The following is a 17,328-nucleotide window of genomic DNA, read 5'->3' as shown; positions in this document are numbered from 1 at the left end:
CCACACTCAAAGCCATCTGTGCACTTGTCCCTAGCCACATCACGCGTCCACAAGAAAGAAGAATATGGTCTTACCCTCGTCAAACAACCACAAAAATACAATTTGACCATGCATTCACACCGACTCTCCAAAAATCTCCAAATTTTCGTGTCCACCCCTACGCAAAAAAATCTTCATACTCTCCAAAACTTGCTCTTTCAGATTCGGCCGCGTCAAATTCTGGCCCGGGAAGCCGCCATATGTCGAGTCAAAGTCGAACGGCTCGAGCGCTTTCCAGATGCCATGAACCTTGGCAGGCGGTAGTGGAATCATATTAGGATACGACCACATGAACGCATAGGACACGGTGTCTGGAACACGATGGACATTGTTGAACGCAGACTAGCATATATGATCAGTACTAAATTCTCCAAAGCAAAATGAGGGTGAAAACGTCCCAGGACTTACGGGGACACTCATCATCGTATCCGCGATGAACAATTTCTTCTCCCAGAGCAAAAACGCACTTCCGTCGAAATGGCCTCCTGCTTGAATCATCTTGACCGCACCGCCCACCTCCTCAATCGGCGTAACACCGCGTGTGAATTTCCGCACGCCCTCGACATCCTCGCGGTTCAGCCAGTCTGCATCGTCGCGGCTCATGTACACTGGACACTTGAACGCATGTGCCCATTCGAGATGCGTGGTGTAGAAATGCGGATGGCTGATGACGATTGCTTTCAGCCCACCCTTTGACTGGACAAAATCGATGGTCAGTTGATCAAGGAAAGCAACACAGTCCCAGAGTAAATTGCCCTTGTCAGTTTGGAGGAGGATGGCGCGTTGTCCGATCCCGAGTTGTTTGCGCGTGGTGGTCGTGTCTGCAAGACCTGGCGGCAGTTCCGAGGGTGTTAGGGGCCGCGTGGAAATATAGTGCATGCGGGCATCATTGGGGTCAGTTTCGTACGTGTTTTTCTGGAGAGAGTTTTCTTGCTTGAGACTGGTCCAGGATTGGCCGGATGGGGGGACGTATTGGCGGGGGTCCTAGGGTGGTTGTCAGTGTGCATGTTGGGTGGTGGAGTAGTAGTAGTAGTAGTAGAATGCTTATGACGTACATCGCATATGCGACAACTCTCTGGATGCTGGGAGAGAGGGACATCGTATTGCGTGCCGCATGTTTCACAGATGGCTAGGTCGCTGGGTTGAAATGCCATGTTTGCAAGTATTGGATTGAAATTGGGAGATCGAGGGTAATCTCCTAAGAAGCTGCGGAGCTGCGAATGACCGTAGTGGTGGAATGTTCAGTGATACTTATCAGCTTCCAAAAGTGGGGTTAGAGCTTAGGAAATATAATTACCCTGGACAACTGCGTACTCGTGCGAGCTGTGACAATATAATACTTACAATCAAGAGGTGAAGATACGAGATTTTCAAGTCTAGAACATTAGCTTATCAAGTAGCTTTTCGCTGCGCAGTTCTCATCAAGAGATGCTAGTGGCTATATCCCATACTAATTTCTACAGGTAGCATGGTCGATAATGCTTGCTAATCAGCCCTGAACATGTCATCATAGTCTCGCTCTCTGTCCATGAATCTGGACATACAAATCTCAGTAAGCAAATTTTGAGCAGCCATTGTTGTAAAAGCTTTGGGGTTGCTTTGCATAAGGTCGGCAATGTTGGTAACTATCTACTTCTTCAGCCAATCATTACTTTGTGGGCGAAATGCTTGGTATCTCTTTTTGCACCGTTCATAAACTTCGATGGTATTAGCAGCGATTCAAAGAGGCCCTGTTGTAATATGTAGTATTGCTTGTGTGTCATTTCTCTTCTCAGGTATGCGAGATTAGCTACGCCAAAGAACCTTCGACGATCCAGACCTCCCCATTCGAGACTTTGTCGGCTACGCTCGTGACTGCCACATCGCCAGGTTGAATCTGAAAACTTGGTCAGCCCGCTATAATTTATGACAGTATTAAAAGCAATGTTCATGCTAATCTGCGATGAGCAAGTACGGTAATCAGAACAAAAAAAAGGCTAAACTGTCTGGAGAAGTAAGTCGAGAGCAGCACTAGCTGGATTGATAGGGCGTTCCGCGGCCCTGATGTAGTTGAACGTGACCCACGACTTCGATCTGGCCAAAAAAGAACCTGGGGTATTTGGCTGAAGCCAAACGAATGCTGATGAGAGTGGGACCTGTAGACTGTTAATATAATGCTAACTAGCCGTAATCTGCATGCCAACGTACTCGAACCCACGCCACTTTCGTGACCAGGAATAATATGTTAAAGGTCAACCTTAACCTGGCGCCATAACCAACTAGTTATATGTTAGAGAGTCAAGTAACGGGAATTGGATACTACGAACCTCGGCCATCTCACCATTTGATTGGTTGCTTGATGAAGATTTGACCAGATGCAGGCAATATAATTGCGAATTCGGTATGCGGGAGTAAAAGAAATTTGCTTGCGGTGGGCACAATGTGGGTCCCACAGCAAGCAAAGACTGCCGACAAATGATGAATCGTTCAGGCTTACCTTCTTTTGGCCGTCTTTGCTCTCCCACCAAACCTCATTGCCATAAAGTGTCTTGACCTTCTTTCCCTCCTCCCAGGGGCTCTCTGTCACAATGTGTCGCTGTACGAAGCGCTCCAGATTCTTTCGCGCCCGGTCCTCGCCACTGCTGCCCTCATATGCATTTGCGCCAAACGAGTTGTAGTCTTCTGGATCTTCCCATGGTTTCCTCTTAAGGCCACGCATAAAGGTGTTGTCTGGCGCCAGTACTGTTGTGTTTTGGGCAGCATCATCCAAGCGACCAGAGACTGCGTCTACATCGCGAGTCAAGCTACTGAAGATGGCGATATTCTGCGTTTTCCCTATCACGTCTGAGATGATGACTCCGGTAGAGACCTGGCCTTCGGGCTTGCCCATGAGATAGCTACGAAGTGGTGATTGCTCGCTGAGGATGTCAAATGACCTGATGATACTGTCGAAGGGCCGCGACTCGGCGGAGCAGGCAAGATACAGACTGACGGTAGCAAGTGGGTATACAACGATATTCCGAGCTCGCATGGTCGTTCAAACGTTGCGCGTTTGAATGTTTGTGGCGGATGTTGGGAATCTTGAGAGACACAGACGCAGTGGTGGGTTGCATTCACACACGTCATGCCGCGGTGAAGCCAAGCCTCGTGACTTCGTGAGTGATCGGCAGGCGCGGCTAGTACGATGGGTAAGTTAAGAAGTCGAGATTCGCGATTCTTAGACTTGCCCATGTCCACTCACCACACCACATGGCACATGCCTTGACAACAGCAATAAGTTGCGCTCCCCAGCGCTTGCCTGGATCGTAAATCTAGTCATGGAGTTTTCGGTCCCGACGGTTACTATTGTAGGTCTTGCGCTTTGTGATTCGAGGCAATGAGCTGATTTCATAGGACGATTTATGCGCGTTTCACGCGACACATTTTCCTCACGTTGTTCTGCCTGATCAATTTCTGCACGGTGCTGGAAACATGATCGCTCAGGACCATGCTGAACCCACCGAGGAGTATTTCGACGTGGAGCCGGAAGATGATCTAGGCTATTACCCTGATGGCGCCAAACGTACCCTCACCGATGAGCAAATTGCCATTTTCCGACACTCAGAAATTCGGGAGATTTTGCGCGAGCGACGATCGCGATATAATCATGGTGATCGCTCTGAAGGTGAAGTCTCAGGAAATGAGCTTGCCTCGGCGGATCTACCACCTCACGGTCACGGGAGCCCCAAGACGACTTGCGCAGCCACATCTACAGGCAATGCATACGTCGAAGATCTCAAGCAGAAACATTCGGGTCCAGGGGAAGAATCCAAGGTACAACGATGGGCGACAAGCAGTGCACGTACCAAAAGACGAAACAAGAGGAATCGTGACAAGTACCATGCGAAGAAGAGAGCTGAACGGGAGAAGGAGCAGGGACCAAACCGCAAGGACAGTGGTGATGAAAGTGACGAGTGGGATCCCTGGCATCAGGCTACGGGACCGGATGCGCAGAAAGAAGAAGTTTTCGATCTGGACTACTGAAGGTTATGAGTGCTGTATTGCCAGAAAAGTACAGTCGCAATCCTACGCAGCCGACTCGTAGCACATGAACACAGTGTTGATGGTCGAAAAGGGCACACGTAGGACTATTACGTGCTACGGTGAGTTCCAAGATCTTTTTCAAAATTATGTTATGATGAAAATTAGTTATCGTCATCCTTAGGCAGAGATGGGATTGGACTTGAGCTGAGTACGAAGGCCCTTCTGGAGTCCGACTTTCGGTTCGTCTAACCTCATCAATGACGAGTAAATAATCTTCTCTCTGATTGCATGTTCTCCATCACGATTTTTGACAACGAACTTTTGGTATATACTTACTGACTTCTACTTAAGGCAAGCTGTATGAGACGGCTTCTTCTCTCCATGCGCGCTAGGAATAGATATTGTACCATTGCCATTCTGCGAGAAAATAAATATAAGTCTAATTAGTACATATGGGTCAAATTCACCTTTGAAAAAGCGGCAAAATGTCTCACCTTCACCTCACCTTTATCTGTTTGTCTTGACATGTGTGCGCTGTTGCGCTACACTACCGACGCCTAGTTTCATGACCTCAACAATTCTCTGAATCTCACGCAAACTCTCACCTCAGCCAGACAGCGTAGCAGAGACCCACATACCGACATGGCGCGTGCTACTCGTGCCAAACCTCCAAGGATGGAACAAGAGAGACCAGTGAATAAGGTCATCAAGCGGCCTGCGCGTGGTTACCACAAATTCAGAAATGGGATCCTGAACGTGAAGCCTAAAGGCGGCGAGAAAGCAATGTAAGCTCAATCCATCATACACGATCGTGCACGAAAGATAGCTAACAGGTCTGGTAGCACCAAGACCAATCAGAGCTCACCTTTGCTTCGACTACCTGCTGAAATTCGCAACAAAATCTGGGCATTGTCGCTTGGAGGACAAGTGATGAGGCTTCTAGGGAGTGTTCCTAATGGATCTCGTCGTGTCATAGCACTGTCATCAACTGAACGCAGTGGTGTCGCACTGCTCCGAGTATGCCGTCAAATCTACGCAGAAGCTGCGGGTATGCCTCTATCACTCAACACGTTTTCATATTACCAGCACCCCGCGGTCTCGCTTTTCAAATATTTTAAGCCGCACCAACGCAAGCAGATCACCTCCGTAAGAGCGGACTTAGACGGCATAACATTCGAGACATCGGGGGGTTTGGATCTCGATTGGACTAGAAGACTTTTTGAATTTTTGCCTGCACTGAAGACATATCGATTGTGCGTCTTCAAAGAAGATACAACATCCCCTGCCAATAGCCATAAAGGTGGGGTAATAGAGAGAATCGTGTACAAGCGAATCAAGTCCCTGGCTTTGGGCGCTGCCATCAACTTTGGGGTAGAGTACATTGCGCAGGACTTGCGAACTTTCAATAGCGAGTAAGTCGTTTTCAGCCTATTTGATGAACAGCACAACTCACAAATGTTTAGGTGGCACAGCAAGGTCCATAGAAATACAGTGGCAGGTGGTACACTATCAAATCCTGGACCGTCAGACGGTTGATCGATTCTTGTCGCCTCCAGCTCAAGGATTGCGAGTCAACAACGGCGTGAACTTCTGGGAGTAGGGATATTCACTGGTCAGTTAGAAACATCTGAAGGAGCTGCTCGACTACCTCTAAACAGGCCGGAAATCACAGCTGCTCATAGTCAAGCAAGCTCTGAGGGTTCTGCACATAAAAAAGGCCTAGTTCCTGAAGACTTTTGGAGGTCCAAAACAGGGCTTTAGAGTAATGCCATAGTGGAACAATTACGATATGGGCATCCTTGTACGACCAAAATGCTGTGGATTCATGGTCATGACGACGTCAAACTGACTAACTGACACTGTTTCGCCCTATACTCAGATAATTACTCTACCCTCGACAGAAATTATCCGTTGGCGTGAAAATTGTATTTGTTTGCCTCGTACTATTTGGACTAATCGAAGTCGGCCTCGCCAGCAACCATCACGTTGAAAAGATCGAGTAGGTGACGTAGCTGCACACTTCTCTGCTCACTCGAGGCGGACAAACATGAGGCTACTTGTAGACCAAGAAGATGTCTCTTGATAAGATTAGTATAATGGCTTTCGCTTTGGCGAAACTATCACTAATCACACCAAAATACAGCACTACTGCCATTCACTTCTAGAAATGTGTGGAGAGAGTTCGGATGATCTCAATGTACAGCTGAGATGGGTTGACATACGCCCCGGAGTCAAACTATCACTTCCGTTAACATGGAAGCACATCATCTCTGCTGGGATATTGCCATATTTGACCTAGGTTGGGCCGCAATAAGAACTTATTATAATCATGTATCAAGGTTTGAAACACTTACGAGCAAGTGGACCTGGACTATCGAGTATGTTAGATGTGGTTCCTCTTCTTCCAACGCATCATAAGAGAGATACTGGATTTCTGCAAGGAAAAGAGCTTAGTGGGATACCTTAATAAGGATGGTCATATGGCTGGTTGTGAAAGTGTCTTGAGGTTCACGATAACAGGGACATGGAAGTTATCTTCGGTTTCTTTTCACTCGACCCATGTGGGATCAGGGTTTTGGGGTACTTGAAGTTCTTTTACTAAACATCAAGCATGCTCTAGCCCATGAGAGTGAATTTTGCTCGATTTCACTGTTAATTTTTTATGGGACATGTGTATAACGTTGTGTATACTTGACTGTAATTAAATTAACCCTTGGAGAGTTACATTCTTATGCATTTCCAGCTAATTTGACCATATTGATCCCAAAGACATCCTTGACTGAATTAAAAATTCATTCTCAATTTTTTACTCGTGATAGCAGACACTCTCGAGTCCAAGTAGGAAACATGGAAACCAAATATCAATTTACACGTGTACATTTTATTATGGTTATGATGCGATGAATCCTATGGTGAAGTGAAACGACACACGCGAACAAACCACATCATTCCATTCCCTCTGCACTCTAGGTACGCAATGAGCTCCCAAATTCTAGTCACGCCGTTTGTATTTCACACCCAAGAGCAAAGGCGTACTAGTCTGTTCACGCGGTCCATCTTTCACACCCAGGAGCAGAAGCGTCCTAGTGCGTTCAAAAGTACCGTGCCGGTGGCCTCTGCGCGTTTGAAGCCTCTCCTCTCACTTATATCGATGCCCTCTCTCCATAAGCTGGACTATACAACTGATTTACAAACTCACTCAACTACATCTTTCCGCCCCAGACTTTGCAGATTCATATTTGATCCAGGACAAAACCACCAAGCTATCAACTGATCATAAAATACAAGACTTCGCAATCAACATGTCTTTCCAAAACACAGAGTCAGTTATCCTCGACATCGAATCTCCATCCTCCCGTGCTCCGTAAGTCACTTCCCAATCCCGAATTCAAACACCTATCCACTAACAACACAACCCAGAGCCTACACCATCCAAACCCAATCCCCATTCTTGCGCCTCCCAGCCGAAGTCCGCAACCGGATCTACAACCACCTCTACACTCCTGCCGCAGCCATCGCGCGCAACAAACCTACCTACCATCGTCCCTCCCCCTTCATCACCTCTCCCCCAAATCTACCCGCCCTCTCACAAACTTGCCACCAACTCTGCTTCGAAACCCGTCTCCTCCCTTTCTTGTCATCCGAATTCACCGGCAGCCCTTCGAAACTCATCGCTGCCCTGCGCGCTCTAGCACCAGAACATCGCGCACTGGTTACACACGTGACTTTCCTAGTCAGCTACGATGACACTCGATTCTCACCCACGAGACCTCCGGTGGGGTTGCTGGGGTACGAATTTGCGGAGGCGTTGCAAGCATTGGTGGAGTTTGAGGGCGTGGAGATGGTGAGCGTGGAGCGGGTGATGGGGTACTGGAGTCGGGGGGTGGAGTTGGAAGATTTGGTGTATGAGGAACTTGAATATATGGGTATGGATTATGTGGATGTTGTGGTTATGCCTGAGCAGGGAGGGCGTAAGCGATGATGAGATGATGGGCATCCTGGGGTGATCGCATGCCTTGAGAACTGTTCTGGATGACATGGTGTTCGAGATTGAGATTCGGAAATTCTGTCTGATGTTGTGGGGTTGGCACTTGGCGTGGTGATGCTGAGAAGAGCTATTGGGAGAGTCAGGATACGGTTCGGAGAGTTTGAAGCTTTGCGAAGCCCTAGAAAATCGACAAGATTGAGCGGTCGATGGCACTGTTGTGAATTGAAAGTGCAACGCGTCATCGTGATACCATGTGACTTACTTCTGAATGCCCGAATACTAACATCTCGAACGCTTTCGATCACGTTGAAAGGTTCTGTGTTTGATGTAAGGTATAGACTCAATTTATACACACTGTTGGACGCACTACGATAAGCAGCTTGGGTAGTATGATGGTAATGAGGAATGAGAATTTTTCAGGATTTAAAAGCGTCCAGGGTAACAAGAAATAGGACTACTACACTACTGCGAATGAACCTCTCCACACTTCTCAAGGACATCATGGACCGGCGCCAACCTTAAGCATGCTTTCTACGATAGGCTGGACATCAACACCAGCCTTCTTCTTCTGCGTGAGAAGCACCAGTAGGGGAGTCACTTCTTTGGGTGCACGCAATGCTGCAACCTTCGGTACAACCTTGCCGAGTATCTTGGCCTTGGCTCTATCTTTTTTGCTAGGCGTCCTCGTTACAGTCAGTCAAACATCACAGCATGCACACAGATCAACTCACAAAGATTTCGTGTCTGCGGCGGCAGCAGCTTTTGCTACTTCTGTCTTCACTGCCGAAAGATCTGGCGCGGACGTAGTCTCGGGAACGGCCGATACAGCTGGATCTGGCACAGTGGGAGCTGCTGCCGCTTGGGATGGGATGGTTGCAGACTTCGCTACGGTCGCAGGCTCCGTCTCATGGGGCACTGATGCCGCCTTTTGTAATGGCGCTGCTGCATCCTCAGAAATCGGTGCGAGTGTTTCTGCAGGAGCTGCTGCGATAGCGTCGTGTTCGGACTCCACTGGGTTGTCGACAGCCGTATATGCAGGGGCAGGTTCAGGTTGCGAGATAGGTGTGTCTTCTTCAACTGCTGCGACAGGCGGCGGCTCAGGGCTCGATACTGTTTCTTCTGGTTCGGGGACGGGTGCTGTTTCCGCAACCGTGGCTTCTGAAGGCTCTTCTGGAACCTCTTCTACGATAGGTTTGGCCACAGGCTCCTCGCCCAAAAGTGCAGGTGGCTCAGCGGGCTCGACGTCGGACATGCTAGAATGAGGATGGTATAAAGGAAAGGATGGACTGCTAGTGAGGTGTGACGGTAGAACTGAATGCAAGAGAGTAAGACGTGGGTTGAGAATGTTGGACTGTTTGCGGATGATGTGAGGTGGGAACAGTCCATTGTTCTCAGACGAATTGTATTGTTGTTATCACGATGCTTGGAGGAAGGAGTGAACAACGCAGATGGCGCGACATGTATTTGTTCTTCTGAGAAGGCAGTGACACTACTGAGATGAGGCAGGTACAATTTCTACTGAAGTTCATGTATACCTACTTACATGCAATGTATGCGATCATCGATTGATATGCTGGCTTTGCATCGGTCAAGCTTTGGTCGCAAATTAACGGCGGCAAGCACCCTAGTGCCACAAGCAACTGTCGGGATGGCATTGATCGAGAGAATGCTGTATCAACTCTGGAAGTGTTGATATGATGTCGCTTCCAGATTCCGACAAGACGGGGGAGGTGAAGTCGAAGCAGGTGGTGGTGATGGAAGTGGGTCTGGGTAACCCTGTCTGCCTGACGTAATCAAGCTACTAGCTAGTAGGACACGGATGCGTCAACCAACGCTGGAGCCATCAACCTCAAACATCGACTATACGCGTCGGCTGGCTGCGGCGCCATTATCCCATACCACTCAACTCAACGCGATCCTGCCCGTCTTGAAATGGCATCAACCGTCGACCAGAAGCGCCTGAAGGCTACCAAATTCCCACCCGAGTTTGACAAAAAAGTCGACATCGAGAAAGTCAACATCGACCTAATGAAGAAGTGGATCGCGAACAGGATCACGAATATTCTGGGAGATGAGGACGACATTGTGGTGGAGACATGTTACAACCTAGTTGAACAGAATCAATTTGTAAAAGAAACTCCTACCGCTTGCCGCGACACAGACTGACCTCAACAGCCCAAGATTAAAGAGATACAAATCCAGCTCACAGGCTTCCTCGGCAAGGACACTGCTACCTTCTGTAAAGAACTATGGGACTTGATGCTGAGCGCTCAGGAAAGTCCCATGGGCGTCCCCCGCGAATTGCTCGAAGCGAAGAAGCTGGAGCTACAACGAGAGCAGGTAAGGTAGCCAAAGCTTGTGTAGTAAACATTGCTAACAAGCACTCTAGCTCTCTAAAGCCGCTGCCGAAGCTCGCCGCCTGGAAGAGAAGGAGCAGAACGACATGGTTGACTCTTTCCGCCGAAGCGAACGTGCAGACCGACCAGAGCGTGGTCGCGGCGGAGGTAGAGGCTTCCGTGGAGGCGACCGAGGAGGGAGAGGCAGAGGAAGAGACTTTGATCGAGGACCGTCGCGACGTGATTCGAGATCGCCTCCGTATGTCTGCCAATGCTTAATCAAAGGAATTTCACTGACTTGTAACAGAAGGCGGAGATCGCCGCCACCGCGTCGCGAACGTGACATCTACATTCCCAGTAGTAGAGGTCATACACGTCGAGGACGTCGTTCTCCTTCTCGCGAGCGCCGTCGCTCACGTTCAAGCGATCGCTCCATGTCTCCTCCACCTCGTCGTGCACGCCGCTCACCCTCGTCAGATCGATCACGAACACCGCCACGACGCCGCCCACGATCGCCCTCTACCGACCGTTCCAGATCACCACCTCGCCGTTCGCGACGTTCTCCACGATCTGGGGGACGGAGAGACAGGTCATGGTCCCCCAGCCACGACAGCAGGAGGCTACCCAGGCATACTTCGCGATCTGTTTCCCCTCCAGTCAAATCGAGCTCACCAGCGCCCAGGGTGTCAGTATCGCGTTCCCGAACACCGCCTCGACGTCGTCGCAGATCGCCTTCTAGCTCACGATCAAGAAGCCCTGTGAAAAGCCGACGACGTAGGTACAGCTCTTCTGGGGTTGAGTCTGCAGCTTCTCGACCTGATATAAAAAGGCGGAAGCGTTCGCTCAGCTCCAGCCGGTCAAGGTCACCAGTAAGGACGAGCAGATCACGGCGCAAGCATACGCGTTCTCCCTCGCGCACACCAGAAATTCTCTGAGAATGTACCGAAGACATAGGTCAGTATGAGTCAACTTAGACTATCTTCCAGATTCGGTACTATGAGCCGAGGCAAACAAGCCATAACACTAAACGTTCGCCATCGTGGAACTAGTCGTTCTTCACGAGCGCTAGCCATCAGGAACGACAACCCTGTTTCGGGCTGCCATCTGCAGTACTGACCATGGTACAGTCCCTGCGCGCCACAGAGCGTGCCAGTATGGCCTCCTTCTTTCTCTCTACTATATACGATGATGTCCATGTGCATCTATCCCAGTCTCTCGTAAATCACTTCTCTATACTATGCCTTCCCAGATAAACATATTGAGCAATGTCAAACAATGCCTTTCATGTTGATCATTCTTCCCATGGTCATGTCGTGATTGTTACTGTTGCCGCGACTTTCAGGTGTGTGGTTAGGTGTCGTTGGCTGCGGGCATTACGCACTACCCTGCCTGTGCTGTAGTCATTCGACTGTCCCGAGCGATTCGACGCTGCATCGAGCGTGTAGCTTTCTGCCAATAGAGGAGGCGTCCCGTTTAAACGTATTCTATAAACAAGTTGTGTCTTGGGTCTTGGGGACCCGGATTCGTATGACGTCTCAGCCTTTTCGCCGCTTACATTGTGCAGCCACTACGCTGATATCGTCGAGTTTGCCTGATGATAGCAAATTAACACACTGCATTGCCATTGAGCGTTGTATTTGACGTACCTCCTTCAATCGACAAGCCTTCATCGATCGCCTTCTCCATATATGGACTTTCTGCAAACGGATCCTGCGCAATCGTCCTTGCAGCATTGACAAGTCGCTCTGCCACGAAGCGCATGCCGTCAGAATACGTCTGGTTCTCGGTCTCGTTTTCACCGCGCCACTTTTCCAAGCTGTCCAGCACGTTTTCTACGACTTCGTGCTCCCAGAGATTGTCGACTACGCCGTCGGTCATGGCAAGCACAATGTCTTCTTCCGCGATCTCTATGCGGTCCATGATGGCGTTTTCATTTGGCGTGTCCGGGCTGTTCGTCCCAAGTTGTCGCGGACAATCAAACCAATGCCACTGCTCCTGTGTCTTGTATATGACCTCCTTGCTACTAGGGCGGATGACGAGGATCTGGCTGTCGCCAAGTTGCGTGACATATAGGATTGGGTGTCCCGGTTTCTGTTCGTCAGACGTGAGTAGGGCGCCGCAGACTGTTGTGGTACCGTGCCATTCATTCGGCTCGGTTGTGGCTTTCTTAGTGAGGTCGTACGCCGTCTGGAGGTATGCGACTGGGTCAGGTGGTGAGGTGGGCGAGTAAGATGCGCCTTTAACTTCAAGCGCCCAAAAGTGGAGGATCAAGCGGGACCAGAGACTACAGATGCAATATGTCGTTAGTTCATACAAAAAACTCTCTCTCATTGTAGAACGTACGCAGCGTGGCCCTTCTCTCTCGTCGCCCAGGCTCCGACTCCGTCGTTCGCTGCTATGAAGCTTTCGTTGACTAACACCGCATCGTCGCCATTGGTAACCCCGCGTATCATGTCTCCATTGACCCTTGGTCTTCGGTCTCTACTCTTGTCATGTGTGCTCAGCGGCTCTGAGAAGCTGGTTGAAGGCAATGAGAGAAACGGCGGAGGGAATGGGCGTGAGGGTCTCTTTGCGAAGAGCGCATAACCAGCTTCGAAGTAAAATGGCGACTTGATCTTAGACGGTTGTGCGTCCGAAGGTACAGGTGTATTGGTGCCAGCGCCTGTTTGGGCCTCTGCAACTTTTTGGGCGAAGCATCTGGTCGACTGCGCGAGTAATGCCCTCCGCGGTGGTGCTGAGATCCACCAGCGCGAAGTATGGAAGAGCGATCTGGGGGTGGGACTGCGCAGGCGAAATGAAGGCGCGAGCATGCCAGCGGCTTTTCGAAAGACAAAAAGTTATCAGGACTGAGCGCCCGACGCTGTTATTAGAAACGCATAGAGGCGTTGAGGTGCTTCGGCTCGTTTTCGGCGTGCGGAGAGCCTACGCACATCACTCGTAGGCCTTTTGGAATGGTTGAGGACGAGGCTTGCATGCCAAGACTGCACCTGATGACGTCGCGGGAGTGTTGTACGTCTGGTACCGGTATTTGCAGATTTCAAGACTTCAGATTGAAAGATGAAATGTGCTTCTAGCAACCACAGGCGCAAACGGCCAGATCCAGTGCTCGGACACAGTGGAGGACAGACGTGTGGAAGTCAGCTCTCATTTCCGTGCTCATCTCGCTTCTAGTCTATCTCGTCATGCAGGAACTCGCATTTCTAGAGCCACTTGATCGTGGCTTAGTATAATCATCAATTACTCTGAAATTGGTCGTGATATACACTGCGAAATGCTCATCTGGGAAACATGACGGAGAATCCGCCCAACTGTTGAAGCTAGATCGGTTCATCTGGAATTAATTCTGATATGTACAGAACGAGAAGGTAATGTCAGTTTTCAGAACCACAGAAAGCACTGACGGAGGGCTCACCACTGTAACAAGGGCCAGAGAGGTGATAGTGAAAGAGTAACTTGGCATCAATGACATTGGTGACATTGGCTGTAGCTACTTACTTGGTTTCAAAAGCAATTAGGAGCGTGTGCCCGCTCATCTTGCATCTCACGCCCCCTTTTCTTTTAATGGCCCTTCCTAGAGCTGTAACCACATGGGCCAACGTGTTGAATCGATCCTCTGGAGAGTACGCCCTGTGGTATCGCGAACAAACGCCTAACAATGCAAAGCCCAATCGTTTCGTCCATGCACCCAGCTTGTTTAAGCCCTTCGCTTTGCAAAGTTTTCCAAGTCTGGTTTGGTAGCGACGCCCAGTACAAATTTCCTACTTGCATCTGTGACGACAGCGAAATCTTGCGCTCCGCTTCCATCTACGCCGCCCTTGAAGAACTCTTCCAGCTCCTCCAACTCGGTCTCGGTAGTAATGACCTTGTACCTCCGGCCGCGACGTTGGAATTTGTGCATAGCCTCTTGTACTGGATCGCTTTCTTTGACCTTGCTTTCTTTCAGGAGCTGCTGCAAGCGTGGGATGCTGATATATCCTAGGAGTGCGCGGTTCTCTTGCGATATGACGGTAAGGTGTGTGTAATCACGCTCGAGACCAGACATGAGCGCCCATGATATGGGATCGGTGGGTTGTACGGAGAGCGCAGGAGGAGGGTCGAGATCTTCTACCGTAGCCTGCCGCCCATCAGTCATGACTGAGTGAATTGTGGTGCATCACGTACACCACGGTACTTGTTCGCCCACACGGCCTGGAAATCGCCCTCGGTTGCGCCGTTAGGAGCGGTTGCTGCTGAGGCCATTGTTGGAGACTTGTGCTGAAGTGTGGCTGGCGCAAGTTTGAAGATTCACGGCAACAGATGATTGTGCAGGGCCTACCGGTAACCATGCACGCGCCAACAGCTTTTTGGTACAAGTGTGGCCGCATCGATTTGCATAGCGCCTAGTGTTTCATAAGCTGAGCACTACATAGTACATACTAGCAGGCGAGGTATCCATGTACACTTGTTTGGTCTTGATGAGCTACTGTGTGTGTGTGTGTGTGTGTGTTGCTGTCAGGGAACAGCGGAACAGCGTGCAAGCGCAAGTCGTGAGTTGGGGACAAGGAGCTCGCAGCATGGGAGCAAGAAAATGATACACAGTAGAGCTCTTCAAAGCTATGGCTCAAGCAGCCTGTTAGTGACACCGGGCGCTATTCAATACCATGTGTCTTCGGACACGCATTGACAGACTTTTTCCTATTACAATTCTTATAGGCAGGTGGTGACGAACCCGAAAAGCCAGTCATGCCTGATGAGGCCTGCTGGCGAAGATATTGTAGCATCTTTCCACACTAATTCGTACCTACAATTTGATAGGCAGGTTGTAATATTCACCGAAGATACATGCGTCACAGGGACCCAATGTTCGCGTTCGTGCTCGTGTTGGGTCTCTGCTCGCTCATTCCTACTTGGTACTGGTGTTCCTGTCCAAGATGATACACACGTGATGGGATCGCGCGCCTAGCGACAACCTTCAACCACAGACACTCGCTCTTCTTGAAGGTCCGCAACTCGTACACCATTTCCAACAGCATTTTGGCTGCACTGCCACCTCTTGGGATAGCTTTACCCCGGCACTACAATGATCGCATCCGATGCCTACGAGTACAATACTACCGAGGCACACATGGCCGCCGTCACCGTACCTATGCCCCTCGATCGACCAATAGTTTCACGAGACGAGATCGAGTACATGCGTTGCAAGCGCTACTGCGCCGAAAGATACTCAGGCCGAAGCACTAAACGAGGAATATATCTGGGTGTTGTGCGGTTGAGACCTCAAGATGGCTCCCCTAAGGCAACCGCTGGAAATCTGGCAAGACCGCAGGAAAACGTCTGATCGGAATACTGAAAGCACGCTGCCCAGTTATCATTGCGATCTAGAGGGCATTAAACCACTCCACGTGCGACCGTGAACGATGCGACCAGAAATGCGCCAACGAGTCTCGCCGTGTCCAAGACCAAGATCAGACTGCACGATAAGGAGGTTCAACTTGGGGAACGATACAGGTATGAGCGATGGGAGCAGCTTCGAGGAGTCAGACGACACCGAAGTATACCTTCCTGTACATGGGGAACGCTTATCGATAATTAACACCGATACGAAATTCCCCGCCTTTCGGCCGTGACTCGCATGCGGGAAGATCAGGGAGATGTCCTGTTGAACGCCTTTAGATCAATCGCAACGTATTTGGACCGTCCGGTAGAGCCATGACATCGGTAAACTGTGTATTTCTGGCGATGACTATCTTTTCTGGCCTTCGGATGATCTAGAGGATATGGAGATTCTCCGCTCAAGTTGCAACCGCTTTTCGCATGAGCTTTCAATATTCTGATATTCAGCTCGTCTCTGTACCTTTCCTTCTCCTTGACAGGGTACCCTCGTTGCTCTCTGCCTTATCAATTTAAACCTGCTCGACGATTTCATCACACAAGCGCTTCAGATTCAGGGTGGATCATCGGAGGTCCGTCAACACTACAGCTGACAGATGATCGCATTTGCAATGCAGCAGTTGCCTTTTATGTCTTCCTACCCTTTCCAAAACCGACTTGTTTTCCAACACGGAGAGGAACGCCAACGATACGTACATGAGTGGAGCCTTCGCAGAAATGGCTGCGCCCAGTACTTGGCATAGATTACTGAGTGAATTGGACTATTCCCTATCCAATAACAAGAATTGAACGAACTTCGAGAGGTTTTCAGTGGCTTGTATGGTTCCGAACTATCCCCAGATTCCTGCGTTTTACAATCGATCTCTCCAATTAACTAGCCTAGGTCATTGGCTTACGTCACACTATCTACTGTATCCGAGGGCTGGACCAAGTCGCAAGCTGTTTTATAGCAGTGCGACGCTGATGCCACAGTACAATGTTTGAAGCTGGCCTACTATCAGTATATCTACAGGCCGGAAATGGCAAGCATTCCTACAAGACTGTATTGCCGGTGTGAGGTCTGACACGCTAAAATCGACCTGCGTATTGAATGGGCTACTTAATAGGCCAACCTGCGGATCGGCTGCGTGGTAGTTTGTTGTGAGTATCATAATTGCCTCAAGTGCATTCTACTCTGGCTGGTGCTAACATCACTAGGTACATAGTCGAATAGCAGAAGGCTATGAGTGTCATTCACATAGCAAACGCTATGTCCTAGGGCTTGTGGATCGTACTTTTACTCTCGATACGCCACTCTAGGTAGCCCCTCAGCACGAGCACGAGCACCAATACTGTACCAAAGAAGTCTGGCCACGCCACACAACAATTTCAATAAGAGCTTGGAAATGTCTTGCACCGAGACACATGGTTCAGAAATCCGGGTACTCTCAAGTGCGTACCGCTTTGTTACTGATGACCGTCCGTCAACGAAAGTCACGTATATCAGCAATCCGGTCCGAGTCATGAGAAGGTGGAAGCCTGATCAAGGGAGTTGTGCGGCCGAGCAAGAGCTTGTGAGAACACCATTTTCGGCATCATCTCAACACGGCGGAC

At 49.7% G+C, this 17,328-nt stretch overlaps 11 protein-coding genes across 11 annotated transcripts; 5 read left to right on the top strand and 6 right to left on the bottom strand.

Annotated features, from left to right (window-relative positions):
- Window positions 1-114: 114 nt before the first annotated feature.
- On the bottom strand, window positions 115-1,193 carry IAQ61_004466 (uncharacterized protein; the record flags this gene model as incomplete). Its single annotated transcript, XM_003839070.2, has 3 exons — window positions 115-381; window positions 448-1,023; window positions 1,095-1,193. The coding sequence occupies 3 exons, from the start codon at window positions 1,191-1,193 to the stop codon at window positions 115-117; spliced, it is 942 nt and encodes a 313-aa protein (XP_003839118.2).
- A 1,115-nt stretch (window positions 1,194-2,308) lies between these two features.
- IAQ61_004465 (uncharacterized protein) lies at window positions 2,309-3,049 on the bottom strand (the record flags this gene model as incomplete). Its single annotated transcript, XM_066096353.1, has 1 exon — window positions 2,309-3,049. The coding sequence occupies one exon, from the start codon at window positions 3,047-3,049 to the stop codon at window positions 2,309-2,311; it is 741 nt and encodes a 246-aa protein (XP_065953671.1).
- Window positions 3,050-3,253: 204 nt separating this feature from the next.
- On the top strand, window positions 3,254-4,611 carry IAQ61_004464 (uncharacterized protein). The gene is made up of 3 exons (XM_003839069.2): window positions 3,254-3,365; window positions 3,412-4,160; window positions 4,393-4,611. Exons 1-2 carry the CDS (start codon window positions 3,336-3,338, stop codon window positions 4,039-4,041), a joined length of 660 nt encoding a protein of 219 aa, XP_003839117.2. The 5' UTR covers window positions 3,254-3,335; the 3' UTR covers window positions 4,042-4,160; window positions 4,393-4,611.
- Window positions 4,612-4,683: 72 nt separating this feature from the next.
- IAQ61_004463 (uncharacterized protein) lies at window positions 4,684-5,577 on the top strand (the record flags this gene model as incomplete). The annotated part of the gene is made up of 3 exons (XM_066096352.1): window positions 4,684-4,826; window positions 4,884-5,453; window positions 5,505-5,577. 3 exons carry the CDS (start codon window positions 4,684-4,686, stop codon window positions 5,575-5,577), a joined length of 786 nt encoding a protein of 261 aa, XP_065953670.1.
- Window positions 5,578-7,343: 1,766 nt separating this feature from the next.
- IAQ61_004462 (uncharacterized protein) lies at window positions 7,344-8,023 on the top strand (the record flags this gene model as incomplete). Its single annotated transcript, XM_003839067.1, has 2 exons — window positions 7,344-7,405; window positions 7,462-8,023. 2 exons carry the CDS (start codon window positions 7,344-7,346, stop codon window positions 8,021-8,023), a joined length of 624 nt encoding a protein of 207 aa, XP_003839115.1.
- Window positions 8,024-8,528: 505 nt separating this feature from the next.
- IAQ61_004461 (uncharacterized protein) lies at window positions 8,529-9,591 on the bottom strand (the record flags this gene model as incomplete). Its single annotated transcript, XM_003839066.2, has 3 exons — window positions 8,529-8,712; window positions 8,761-9,340; window positions 9,573-9,591. 3 exons carry the CDS (start codon window positions 9,589-9,591, stop codon window positions 8,529-8,531), a joined length of 783 nt encoding a protein of 260 aa, XP_003839114.2.
- A 135-nt stretch (window positions 9,592-9,726) lies between these two features.
- On the top strand, window positions 9,727-11,127 carry IAQ61_004460 (uncharacterized protein; the record flags this gene model as incomplete). Its single annotated transcript, XM_003839065.1, has 5 exons — window positions 9,727-9,789; window positions 9,842-10,156; window positions 10,205-10,369; window positions 10,429-10,624; window positions 10,673-11,127. 5 exons carry the CDS (start codon window positions 9,727-9,729, stop codon window positions 11,125-11,127), a joined length of 1,194 nt encoding a protein of 397 aa, XP_003839113.1.
- Window positions 11,128-11,900: 773 nt separating this feature from the next.
- Window positions 11,901-13,175, bottom strand: IAQ61_004459 (uncharacterized protein; the record flags this gene model as incomplete). The annotated part of the gene is made up of 3 exons (XM_003839064.2): window positions 11,901-11,956; window positions 12,012-12,649; window positions 12,709-13,175. The coding sequence occupies 3 exons, from the start codon at window positions 13,173-13,175 to the stop codon at window positions 11,901-11,903; spliced, it is 1,161 nt and encodes a 386-aa protein (XP_003839112.2).
- Window positions 13,176-14,059: 884 nt separating this feature from the next.
- IAQ61_004458 (uncharacterized protein) lies at window positions 14,060-14,604 on the bottom strand (the record flags this gene model as incomplete). The annotated part of the gene is made up of 2 exons (XM_003839063.1): window positions 14,060-14,479; window positions 14,527-14,604. 2 exons carry the CDS (start codon window positions 14,602-14,604, stop codon window positions 14,060-14,062), a joined length of 498 nt encoding a protein of 165 aa, XP_003839111.1.
- Window positions 14,605-15,191: 587 nt separating this feature from the next.
- IAQ61_004457 (uncharacterized protein) lies at window positions 15,192-15,377 on the bottom strand (the record flags this gene model as incomplete). Its single annotated transcript, XM_066096351.1, has 1 exon — window positions 15,192-15,377. The coding sequence occupies one exon, from the start codon at window positions 15,375-15,377 to the stop codon at window positions 15,192-15,194; it is 186 nt and encodes a 61-aa protein (XP_065953669.1).
- Window positions 15,378-15,424: 47 nt separating this feature from the next.
- Window positions 15,425-15,682, top strand: IAQ61_004456 (uncharacterized protein; the record flags this gene model as incomplete). Its single annotated transcript, XM_003839062.1, has 1 exon — window positions 15,425-15,682. One exon carries the CDS (start codon window positions 15,425-15,427, stop codon window positions 15,680-15,682), a length of 258 nt encoding a protein of 85 aa, XP_003839110.1.
- Window positions 15,683-17,328: the final 1,646 nt, after the last annotated feature.

Source organism: Plenodomus lingam (assembly GCF_022343315.1).
Source record: "Plenodomus lingam strain CAN1 chromosome Unknown contig_19, whole genome shotgun sequence".
In the NCBI taxonomy this organism is placed as follows: domain Eukaryota; kingdom Fungi; phylum Ascomycota; class Dothideomycetes; order Pleosporales; family Leptosphaeriaceae; genus Plenodomus; species Plenodomus lingam.
The sequence above is the reverse complement of the archived record's forward strand: the minus strand, read 5'-3'. Positions and strand labels throughout refer to the sequence as shown.

What these genes read in the sequence shown, in the direction of transcription:
- IAQ61_004464 (XM_003839069.2), top strand. Translation starts at nt 3,336, where the DNA reads ATGGAGTTTTCGGTCCCGACGGTTACTATT. An exon ending in CGGTCCCGACGGTTACTATT is followed by an intron (nt 3,366 to 3,411) that starts GTAGGTCTTGCG and finishes CTGATTTCATAG; the next exon opens with GACGATTTATGCGCGTTTCA.